At 32.0% G+C, this 13,007-nt stretch overlaps 1 protein-coding gene across 1 annotated transcript; it reads left to right on the top strand.

The window, feature by feature from the left end:
• The first annotated feature begins 1,392 nt into the window (after positions 1-1,392).
• Positions 1,393-13,007, top strand: LOC128159689 (carbohydrate deacetylase-like). The gene is made up of 5 exons (XM_052822865.1): positions 1,393-2,271; positions 5,535-5,668; positions 5,895-5,994; positions 10,012-10,204; positions 11,039-13,007. Exons 1-5 carry the CDS (start codon positions 2,100-2,102, stop codon positions 11,334-11,336), a joined length of 897 nt encoding a protein of 298 aa, XP_052678825.1. The 5' UTR covers positions 1,393-2,099; the 3' UTR covers positions 11,337-13,007.

Raw genomic sequence — 13,007 nt, 5'->3', positions numbered from 1 at the left:
AAAGAAAGCTTTATAAATTTCTGCAATGCCATTCGTCTCATTCAAAAATATTTTAATAATACGTTAAGGTTCTACTTTACCAATATTATTATGGGTATAAAATGTTTTATAAAGTGCATTTATTTATGACATTTACTTCAAATTGTACGTGAACACGTGAACCCATGGTGTATTAAGAGTCTAATATAGAGTGGATAACGACAAAGCTTGAATAGTATATTTTGTATCATTGTATGTGTAAATACACACGCACACACGGATTACATAATTATTTAGTTACCCAATCATATGATTAATTTTGTTTTTGCACAAACATTACTCCCTATCAGTCTTTTTATTTGTGGGGGAAGGGGATTGGAGTTTTCCCGTTAGTCATTTTTTCAACCACGAGCCTTGAATATCAGGGGCACAGTTACATGTTATTTTTAGCAAATAAAAGTATACTAAACTAAATGAATGTTGGTAATTAATGGGTTGTCATATCTATACAAATGCGTACAAAGTACAATGTTGTCAGAATATAGAAAGGGAATACGATAGTTGAAGGTCAAAATCGAGTTAATGGAGGGTGCCCACACGTTTGTAAAATTCAAGATATAGATTCTTTAAGTGATGCTTCATGACAATAGCTTCCCTGATAAGGTGTACTGGAAGATTTATTTTCGGTAAATTTAGTGAAACATCATGTTTTGAACTATTAATTTCAATGAAATATGAAGGAAATTAGTAACAAATTTCTAGGGTTTATTTTGACTAATGAAATAGACTGCCTACACTCTCACAAAAATAAACCGCATTGAACAAACTCTTTACCTCCTCTTCAAACTGATGCTATTGAAATATAGATGTTCGGATTACCTTTTTATTGAATTAATATAGAATTCAAGTAAACGTTTTATTTTCTACACAATTCCTTTGACGTATTAAAAAACGAAAAAAAAAATACATCAACTGAATCATTTATAACGTCATAATGGCTCTAGCACCAAAATGACACACTGAAATTATTTTCTAGATCTTTTCCTTGTCATCTTCTCACTTGATCAAATGTTCGTGTTCTTTGTCTAGAACAGTATAAGGGTGTGTTGTTTTATTTTACTATTTAAGTAGCTTAACACAAGAAATAAACAAAAACTATCGTTTAAATGACCAACGCTTCAAGAACACCTTCTTTAGAATTTTATATAAGCATGAATATTTCCAGTGGGTATTTGTAGTTTGAATGTAGGTGAATGTTTGCTTAAGTGTTTTAACAACATAATCACATGACGTTTTACCATTTATTCTTCAAAAATGATCTAACATTGAGAGAGAGAGAGAGAGAGAGAGAGAGAGCAATTAAATATCTGTAGTGTAAATGTTTAAATTAGCTTGATTGCAGTATGTATTAAAATATGCTTGACACTTATTACTGCACATTTTTCAACAAAGTATACACTCAAGAAGACCAGATCATGTGGCATACTTATTTGAAAAATGTACATATGTATTTTGGAATATTTTGCCGCAAATAAGAGAGTTTACTAAATCCTAAATAAATCATTGATTAAAATGCAATTAATCACCAGAAAGAATAGTGGCAGAGGTGTTATTTAAACGGTATTTATATTTCGAGGCTCATATATACGATAATACATGAGTTTGACTTCGTGCGATAAAAAAAATTGGAAATTTTACACAGATCAGATGGAGAAATCTAACACCATTTGGTGTTTATCACTAAACACGATGCATTCAAGGGAGATATACAACACTGATCTAACATTGATCATTTTTATGAAACGATCTAATATCATTGCCGCAATACAAAATTAATATACATGGGTTGCATAGCATAACTGACATAAAATACATACATGTAAATAGCTTATATACCGGATGCTAGGCAATTCGGTTCACATACAAAATAGCGTAAAAAGTATCTTACGAGATGTACATATGTTTGTGCATATTTTCATGCACAACTGCAGATGTGATGCTCCCTTTTTATATACATCAAAGTCGTCTTACATTCAATGTGTTAAACCTTACATTTTGCATCCCTATGAGGCTGCCGTACTCACACACACGCTGATAACCGCAAATCCATCAGTACAACAATGAGGAGGCTTCTGGTTATAAATGCAGACGACTTTGGCTATAGCGTGGAGCGGAACGAGGGCATGGTGACCTGTTTTCTGAGCGGGGCAATTAGTGGAGTCACGCTGATGGTTAATGGCGTCGCAGCAGAAGATGCGGTCAATAGGGCGAAAAAGGTCAACATGCCAACAGGTACCCTGAAATTTAATATGGTAAACAGGTTTGGTTAAAACTATTTAATATGGTTTTAAATGTTTGAGAATTAAATTCGTTATTATGAAATGAAATTATGTATGTTTATTGAAAGTATTAATTTTACATGTGTATTTTCCTTAAAAAATTGGGACATTGTGATAAAACATTTGTAATGAATACTGGGATATCTACTTATTGGTAGGATTAAAATAAACTGTAAAAGAAGTTTTTGAAAGGAAAAAAAAAGTTATCTATTACATCGAATTTCGATGTTTCATCAAATGTATATGTTTTTTGGAACATCGCAGCTAGCATGACTTTGTTGATTCATTGTTGGCCCAACGCAACCAGTGACTTTGTCCCAGTGTTGGCAAACAATGTTGGCCCAATGTAGTTTTGCTAATCGGCACAACATTGGCCCCACATGCTGGGTCGACATCGGCACAACGTCACATTTGTCATCATTCTTCCGATATTGGCCCAACAGTTTGCCAAGGTATGTAATATATGAGCAACATTGGCCGAATGCTAGTTAAATGACAGATTTATTTTGAATCCAGATTGAAAATGAACAAGCTATGATAAAACAAAAATCCTTGAAATTAGATAACGGCCGTTCCTTATTTAGCTAGCATATGTTCACAGGGTAAATCTATATCCACACTTTTTAAACTTAGTTCCTCCAAAATAGAATAAAGTTATAATCCACCTTCTTCTGTTTAGCTTCATTTATATCTTCAGCTATTTATAGTCGTTCAAATAAAACACTGTTTTTCACAAACATTAAATTTTTAAGTCAGAGGAAAGCGGAAAGTTCATTAAACTGGGAGGGGACAGCTTGACATTCCCTAAAAAGAATATTCAATAAATGAGAGATATATATATTTAGACGTTAATAAAATTGGGTTAATATATGCAGTTATTTGAGATGAATAATACTTACATTTCTGTTTTATTCGCTAGACTTTGGCTATGCATTTAGCAGACTGTGTATTAAATAACTCTAGATCTGTCCTACAAAATGCTAAATGGGAGCAGATTTCGCCATCTCAACAGATCAGATATCACAATAACCATGGAAACTGGCTAGTCTTACGAAAACTTAATTGATTGGTCAGTGAATGTGCTATATCTCTTATCTCAGGGTCGGCAACTTAAATTCTACAGCAGCAGAATAGAATAAGCAGAATATCTTTATTTTAATGTTGGGCTTTTACAAGCTCCTTTAAAAGAATAAAACTTAAACCTTGCCAACCTTGCAACCCACAGCCAATGTTGGCCCAACAAAGTCATGCTATCTGGGATATCAAATTTTTGTTATCACAATTTTCGCTGAATTGAGGTTACCAGCTAGTACTTCATCCTTACAAGATATTCATAAGTTGTTGGTACAGTAGTGCATTGACACGTCGGTCTCATGCAGAGATAAAGATGTTCGCTTTAGATAAAGCGAGGTTATGGGAGCATACGTTCAACTGATCATGAGTATACATGTTTCATCATACATGAATGCGTTGTGAAACATTTCAAAACTTGTTGCATGCATTTTTAGGCGTTGGCTTTTTATATTAGCTCTTTCCCCTTAAAAGAGGTTTTTTAAACATTAAACAATTTTATTACAAGTAGACTGTAAAGGTAAATCAATAATTACAGAGAGACTTGTTGGTGCTAGAACCAAAATGACGTCAAGAATGATTGATTCGACCTATCTTTTTTCTTTAAAGTGTCGGATCTAATATTTAGATACTAAGCCAGTAAACTGAATATATAAAGCACTAAAATGACTAACGACACGAACAATAGATATGGTCAAATTTTCGGGACAGCAAGTCCCTTCTTCAGGACAAAAGGAATAAATTACATGGGAAAAACAAAGAAAACAAACTCTAGCGCTACTACTAATACTACTAAACAAACTACAAAAAAGAACAACTACATTATAAACAATTTGTGTTCACATTCTTAAAGCTTTGCCGTCATATCTCAAGGACACTACAGATTACATGAATAAAACACCTTCCTCTGGCCTTCCAGACCATACTCTTTTCGTTACAATGGACGTCACGTCCTTGTACCACGAATATTCCTCACGATGAAGGTATCAAGGCCTGCTGGGGGGTATGGGACAGTAGAACGATTCAGCAGCCATCAACGGAATCTCTACTCAAGCTCCTTGAACATGTACTCAAACTGAACAATTTCATGTTTAAAATGCGAACATTACAAACAAATAAGTAGCACAGCTATGGGCACCAAAATGGCTCCCTCTTACGCCAATACATTAAATGGGAAGATTGGAACGCAACCTGTTCTTAGAGCTCCTTCAAACCTTTGGGCTGGTTGCGGTTCTTAATTAGACGATATTGAGATGAAATGGATTGAAAACTTCCTTAATGATTATATTACCTTTGCCAACTCCTTCCACAATTCGATTAAATTCACAGTGAAAATATCTAGTTTCAAAAAAATGTATTTTTGGATACATCAACTCTGGAAGATTGTGAAATAAAATTCAATCTCCATACGAAACTCACAGATTCTCACCCTTATCTCAAGCCATCGAGTTGCCACCCTCCCAATACTTTTAGAGGAATGCCTAAAGGATTAACAACCTGAATTAGACGGATCTGTTCTTCTAATGAAATCTTTGAAGAACAGAGCAGAATATTAAAATCCCATCTGTGTAATCGAGGCTATAAAGCCCACACAGTACAATCTGCAATTGATCAGATTGTCACAAAAGACAGAAATACCCTTTTGCAATACGAAGAGAAAACAGACAAAAGCAGGGTTCCACTTGTCATACCTATCACCCCGCCCTTAAGAACCTGAACAGTATCCTTAGAAGTAATCTGCTCATTCTTTACACTAGGAGAAAAATAGACGAAAACATCATTTTTTGTGACTTTTGAAAAACAAGAGTGTTCCAAATTTTAAATGTTCTATCAAATGCAATGGCCACAGAGATGTTGGTGAACATATCATGGCCGAAAAACTAAATACTCTTGTAAGTCTGTAACTATGATATTGTTTCTCCTTCCATTATTCCTGTTCCATGCAATACTTTTATTTTTACTTTTGCAAATATTATTAAAATTCCATTCTTTTTTTAAACGTTATCAGTACATTTTGGACATGACATATCACGTGCTTGTGAAAAACTTTTGAATTTGCATATTATATGTGTATACCCTGTAAATTTGAGATAAAAAAAATACGTCTTTTTTGTCCTTTTTATTGATTTTTGTCCTCTGTTATAGGGATGCATTTCAACATCATTGAAGGAACCCCAGTTGGAACCAAAACGAAAACACTAACCGATTGTACTGGTAAATTCCTCGATCTTTCTTCACTCAAGAAAGCTTTATCTAAAGGCGAAGTTGATATGGAAGAGGTAATCTAGAATTTCTCAACGTTATAATTAATTATAAAGACCATATACATGACTTGTGTGCACGTATTCCAAACAAAGAGAAATTCAGTTTGAATTAAAAAAAAATAAAATGAAAAGAAATATGAAACCAAAGAAAAATCCGACTTATATGATTGTTTTAACTTTTTTTTTATTTTATGAACGGATAAAATTTTGTTTGATTATTTTTTTCTCTTTATTCTGTTAGGTGAAGTGGGAGTTACAAAGCCAAATTGACAGATTTCAGTCTTTGATGGGCCAGAAGCCAGAACATATTGACGGACACCAACACGCACATCTTCTTCCAGGTAAACCTATATATTTTACAGAACAGACTCCATGCATCCTTTTAAATGATCAGTGACACTATTTTCAAATCATCATAATTATATGATAAAAGATTTATAAATACATGTATATATAACTTGTATTTATAAAATGCAAAGTTCAGAATATTTAATATAAATTTTAACACACTCTTTTGTATGATTTTTGTTGTTTGTTTGCAGCGTTATTCCGTTTAACCGTCAGATTTTGAAGTAGAAGTTTATTTTTAAGGTTTCTTTACCCTTGATGTTCTTATGGTAAAATCCGTGTAAAATTGGTTTAAATATGAAGATTAATATGTAAACATTCAAACTGAACTTTAATTTTGGTATGTTGCAAATAGTGTGTTCATGCTGTAGGAGCTAACATAGGTACACTATCAGGGCAATTATAGCTCTCCAATCAAACGTAATTTTTTTTTTCTGATTTCTATATATTAAAAGCATTTTTTTTAAAGAAATTAATCGCAATCCTTCATTTTATGTATCTTAACATTTTAAGGTTATTTAAACTTGCCAGTATGAAAGTATCAAACTTAGAGTGCATTTTGATACAATTTTTCAACCATAAATAAGTACAGTTTAGCAACATCAAACGTCTATAACCTTTGAAAAAACGGTTCAAACTCTTTGAAAATTGGTACAATTGTAACTCTTTATATCGTCTATCGACATCTGAAAAAAAAAATGTTTACCTTGCCAGGTAAAAATTTTCCTATGTACGGTTTTATCAGTTTTTCATTGAATTCAGCGATTTTAACTCAAACTACTCTCTATAAATTGTTAAACATTTGTGTTATTTCACTTTACTTAGCTTAAAATGTGTTAAACACAAGTGAAATATTGGCAAAACCATGCATTACATAACAGTAGTATTTTAACCGATAACGGTAAAATATTCAGGAATGCTCCCAATGACGTCATGCGACAATCGAAAGACCTTAAATTATGAGCGTCTGATTTTTGTAATATGATATCAATCCGGGAACATGTTCATCTAGTCTCTAAGATTTCATCAATTCTCGCAATGAGGATAATATTTCATTTTAAGGCTAATTCGTCTAAAATGGAATTTGAGTCAGACATCATCATGATTTTTTCGTGTAGTTTGTGATTTTCTTGGGTTGCTGAAGGTTTAGACCAATCAGTTGACTGGTTTAGAATTGGACTGTGTAGATTTCAGCCCTGTCAGTTCCTATAGAGCTAGGTTTTCCTTAATAAATAGAAGACAGAAAAAATATCGGTAGATGAAAATGGTGTCTCTTAATATCAAAAGATATGTGCATGAAATATAGAAGTATACCACACCGGAGCTTATTACATATCTCATATTATCAATATAAATTAAACAATAAAATGCTTTATTTAATGATCCATGGGGGATACGAAGGTGATGACATTACAGAAAAAAATAACCCGCCTTACCAAGGTATTGGTTACATTCATAATTTGCATGAATCATCAAAGAAAGCATTTTATTGTTTATATTTATTTATTATTGTAAAAAAAAGAGTTAAATTCACCAAATTACTGTTAATGTGCATCAGTATGGTATCCAAAAGAAACAGCCAAATCATGTTCTATGGGAATTTAGGTCTGACATCATCATGATCATATTTCGTAGTCCGTGATTTTTCCTAGGTCACTGTAGGTTTGGACCAATCGATAAACAGGGCGAGTCGATATCTGTCCTGTCGGTTCTTGTCAGTTTCAGCCACTGTAGATTTTGACCAATCGATAAACGGGGCGGGTAGATTTCAGTCTGGCTGTTTCTATAGAGCTATGAATTGACTATAAGTTTCTGCAAGAAATAGAAAGAATAATACTTGGTAGATATAAATATTAATTTTTAGCACCATCACTAATGTGTATTTAAGATACCAATGTGGTTCACTCAAGAAATAAACAGCAATTTAAAAAGTTCATCGGGACATGAACTTGGTTGGTCACGTGATCAAATCCTGTGACGCCCGAAGGGCTTCTCAGAAGATTTGATCACCTAGTTTCCAAGTTCATATCCCGGTGAACTTTTTATCATTGCTGTTTATTACTTAAATTTACGTTTGAGAATGGAAAACCGTTCAGAAAAATTAATATAATGGTTTTTTACGTTTACAATATTACAACCGTCAAGCGACAAGCGCGTGCAGTTATCAGAGTGACGTCACAAAAACGTTCATACAGAATTGAACGTTTTTGTTATAATATAGATAGGTCCATAAAAGGAAACATATTTGCAAATGTAAATATAGTGTTATATTCGACGCAATAAACATGTGGGTGTGTAATGTGTATATATGCATAAGTCTCATCTTTAAAATTTTCAGAATGGGTATTTATTTGTGAAGATTAATCTTTTAAATAAACACTATCTTCTTTTTTTAAGAAAAATCAATACAGACAATTTTATTTGCCTGTTTTGCTTATTCGGAACAAGATCCAACATTCTCTTGGCATATCATTATTCATAAAATGATAAATAAAGTGATGCGGATTTTTTTTTAAAGCAGAAATGTTCTATCATGATTTTGAGTTTTTAATTTTCATAGCTTCTATTTAAAAAGCAGGCTGATCTTTCATCAATGCATGGGTTTTTTTTTACCTTTAATAAATTTTTGTTTTAGTTTTGTTCACAAATATCAGTGAATGAATCTCTAATAGAGGAGACAGGACTTAGTAAGTTGAAGAAATAAATTCAGATTGTTAGAAAATTGTAATTAAATGCTTTGAAATGTTCTTTAAATTGCCTATTACACTAAATTTAATCGTTTGATTATTGCATAATATATAAGCTTTGTGGGACTAACCTTTATAAAAAATTATATATATTTGGTTTTTGTAGTCTATATAACCACAGTCATTTCATGCATATTTTTTTTTACAACTGTATGCTATGCTAAGGTAGGCAATTTTGATGATATGCTATGAAATTTCAATGCAGTGCTTTGATATTTGTATGCTTTGATATTAGAAATTAAAATGAAGGGCTTAATGATATGGTATGGTATGCTATGGTAAATTTTGCTAGGAGATTTGAACAAAAACACCTCCATACACAGATCAAATAATTCCAAACATTTCGAAGTAAAATGATAAGAAGCTAAAGTTTACCACTCATCTGCAATGTGAACATTATTTCTTTTAAATAAAATCATTTAAAACCGAGTAAAAATCATGTTGTATGCTATGCTATGGTATGATATGACGAATGAATGAAAATATGTGAAATTGTATGCTATGGTATGAGATTCAAATGGTATAAGATTCCAATGCTATGGTATAAGACTTCAATGCTATGCTATGCTATAGTGCATCTTGTTAAAGATATGCTTGAATGACTGAAACTATTTTTTGAGGCCTGATATACATAATGCTTCCAATCGTTTATTTAAATTTTGTTGTTGTTGTTGTTGTAAAACCCACATTTGTACTGTCTATTTCTATCTATGCTACATTTTTTTACTACACAGACAGTGGCATTGTATGTGGGGGGTTTTTTGTTTGAAATACATTTCCAACGGATTTATTTTTAATTGTTCATATTCAATTTAAATTATGCAATTTCAACAAGGACTAAGCTCACACTTTAACTTGACAATTAAAAGGGAACAAACTTTTCTCTAGCAATACTGATTTCTCCTTTCAAAGTGAAACATCGTGCTCTTATTTCTTCTACCTGTGATTGACAAGCTTTGTTGTTTTCAAATGCACAATAATCCCTCCCAAAACAAAAGTACCGAACTCATTAAAACTAACAAACAAAACACAAAATCAAACAAACAAAAGTAATGCATATACAACATGTTCTGAATTTAAACAATTTAACTTTCAAACCCACATTCTCATAAAGGGACAGATTGCTGAAACACAGGGATCATTTATGATTTTTCTATAGTTTCCAGTTTTCAAACTATTTCGTGTTCGTGGTTAATGTCAAACAAAGTCATTTCTTCGTTACAAAATCAGTTCGTAATGCACGTATTTCTGTATTGCAACCAGGAATTTGTGAAGTGTTTGCATCAGTTTTACGGGAGAATGGAGTTCGAAGTACGAGATGCCCGGATGAAGATTTGGAACCAGACCACGTGTATTCTTGGACCGCTGACGTCATCAAAGACTTAGATGCAATGTTTCAAGAGGTGATTGATCAAGCATCGTCAGCCAAACCTATCTTGAAGGAAAACGGCATTTGGTATTTATAAAATTGGGCAAAGTAGCCCCGACATGCTTTTAATTACCTGCAAGCTTAACATGTAACTGTGATAATACACGATTTTGCAAACGCATAATCAAAATTGAAATCATGAATTTGCGGTTTAGATTTGAAACAGGGTTTGTAAGATTGTACAACTGTAAATCCAAGGGCATGTTCCGATTGACATAATTTAAGATAGATACAATGTAAATTGCATGTTAAATACTTTATATACATGTACTGTTTGTATCTCTGTTGAGAGTTTATAACGTGATTTGAAACGCGTCACCACAATCTAGAGTAACACAATTTTAATCTTGATGCATTATTGAATAATTATAAATATTTTGTTGTTCAAAAATAAAAATTTCAATGACATGCATATTAAAAGTGAAGAACCTTCATCGTGTCAATGGCTTCATGGATAATTGTATTATACCTGAAATTTAAGTTTTTCTCTACTTTTGTAGTAATGTTTACCACCGCCGTGGAATAAAGTACGGGTTATTCCAAATGAAGATTTGATAATCTAGTTTTTTAATATAGTTGTTTAGTAGCGTTTTACGTCAACTTTTGAAATATTTTTTCAAATATCTGTAATTTTAACACGATTTGGTTTTTTTAAACGTAAATAAAAGTAATAAGCAGCATTGTTGAAAAGTTCACCGGGATATGAAGTTAGTTGGTACGTGATCAAATCTACCGGGAAGCCCCTCGGGCTTCACAGAATTTGATCACGTGACCAACCAACTTCATATCCCGGTGAACTTTTTAAATTGCTGTTTATTTCTTAAATAATTCAGCATATTTTTTCTCTATTCTATTTCGCAGGGTTTCCGATCGATTTGTTGGATTACAGACGATGGGATCAGATATGACCTTAGAACGTTTACAAAGACAGTTAGCTAAGGCGTTCAAATGTAACGGAAATGACGTCATATCCTGTGAGTTAATGGTGCATCCTGGGTACAAGTCAGGTGATGTTGGTGGATGTGGAATTGGAGTCGATGATTTCGCCAGATCGGAGCAACGGGAGCACGAGATGAATGTGTTGCAAAGTAAAGAGATGCAAGATTTTTACCGCACACAGGGAATTGAAATTGTTCCTTTCCAGCGCTGCTATAGTTAATTATATGAATTGCAACGGCTTTTAATATATGCTGCATTTTATTTAGATTTAGAAAAAATTAAACAGATTATTCTACTGATATAAATCTGCTCTGATTTAAATTGTCTACGCAATGCAATTTGTCATTTTATCAAGCAGCATCATAATTCTTGCCATTTGATTAAAACAAACATTCTTACCGTAAGATTTAAACAGACATTCTTGCCGTAAGATTTAAAGGGACATGGTCACGATTTTGGTCAAAATCTTTTTTTCTGTTTTTATTATTTACAATACTTTAAGAATGCATATCTAATGATCGAATGAAATTTGAGAGTCAGTCTTAGAGTTACATGTATAAGCAAAATACAGAGCTTACAATTCTTTATCATGTACACAAGGCTCGTGCCATCTCCTCATTTACTCAAGTCCAATATACCAGTAAAAAATCTTTTTTCAACACGTTCTTACATAGATAAATAATTCCTAACGTTTGACACATTCATGTTCAGGTATGAAACTGGAATTTTCACCTCAACATTCAAAATGTTAACAAAAGATTTGTTTACATTGCAAAGAAATGTAAGGTCTGTGTATTCGCTTATATCTCAACGAATGTCACTCAAATATTGGTTGCCTATCAGAAATTCCTTACTTAAGCACTGTAGACATTAGAATGAGAAAAATAATTTTGGACCAAAACCGTGACCATGCCCTTTTGATTAAAATTTAATTAAAATGCTAATTCTTAATATGTGCTTCTATACTTTATATGCCTTCAAGTTGGTGTTTTTTTAATTTTTAATTTTTGATTTTATTTAAAATTAAATCATCTTGTTTCTGATTTTTAAGTCATCGCAAATCTGGCAATACGGGTGTTGGTGTTAAAGAGGAAAGAAATTCAAGAGAGCTACATTGTATTGTATTACAAATTATATGTACACAGTTGATAATTCCACATAATTATTACTAGTTAAACATGAAGTTAAAGTAATATTGTTGGCTTGGATATTGTGATTGATTTCCGAAAATATTTTTTGTAGTTATACATATGGAGTAATGTATTTCAATTGCTCAGCATTTAATGATTTACATTTGTAATATTATATTATTTTAATATTTGATTTTTTTAATAATAATATTCATTTAGAAAATAGTCGATATTAACGTGGATAAAAGTACATTACAATCAAAATTCATTCACTGGAATATCAATATTTTGCCAAAAAAGTATCTGTTTTTAAATTGTGGTTAAAAGCCCCAAAGGCATTTAAGCTCATGACATATCTCCGTAGATAATGCTCTAGCCCATTATGCTACGCTGTTAGGTAATAATTGTTTTAAAGAAACAAATTATAAAATTATACTTGAATTTATTGTTTATTTCGATATGAAGTAAAGTACGTCCCAAAATGGACTCCGATGTGTCCCTTACAACCTCAATAGCAGATATGTAATAATATAGAATATTGTAACACTTAAACATTATACATTTTTTTGTATGTATAAACATTTTTTAATGATTTACTATCAATGCCAAAATATCGAAATCAGGGTTTAAATGATATACATAATTATGTAGTTTTTTGATAAAGTGCATTATATATATTTATATGTATTCCAAAAGTAATATTGCAAATAAAGAAATGAATCTAATTAAAATTCACGATATAAAAGTGTACAAAACTGCGA

This window comes from Crassostrea angulata, chromosome 8 (assembly GCF_025612915.1).
Source record: "Crassostrea angulata isolate pt1a10 chromosome 8, ASM2561291v2, whole genome shotgun sequence".
Classification (NCBI taxonomy): domain Eukaryota; kingdom Metazoa; phylum Mollusca; class Bivalvia; order Ostreida; family Ostreidae; genus Magallana; species Magallana angulata.
The sequence above is the reverse complement of the archived record's forward strand: the minus strand, read 5'-3'. Positions and strand labels throughout refer to the sequence as shown.

Bases quoted from the DNA above. Each gene is read 5' to 3' on its own strand.
- LOC128159689 (XM_052822865.1), top strand. From the start codon at position 2,100: ATGAGGAGGCTTCTGGTTATAAATGCAGACGACTTTGGCTATAGCGTG. The intron at 5,995-10,011 runs GTAAACCTATAT...TATTGCAACCAG, and splicing joins ACACGCACATCTTCTTCCAG to GAATTTGTGAAGTGTTTGCA. The intron at 10,205-11,038 runs GTATTTATAAAA...TCTATTTCGCAG, and splicing joins TTGAAGGAAAACGGCATTTG to GGTTTCCGATCGATTTGTTG.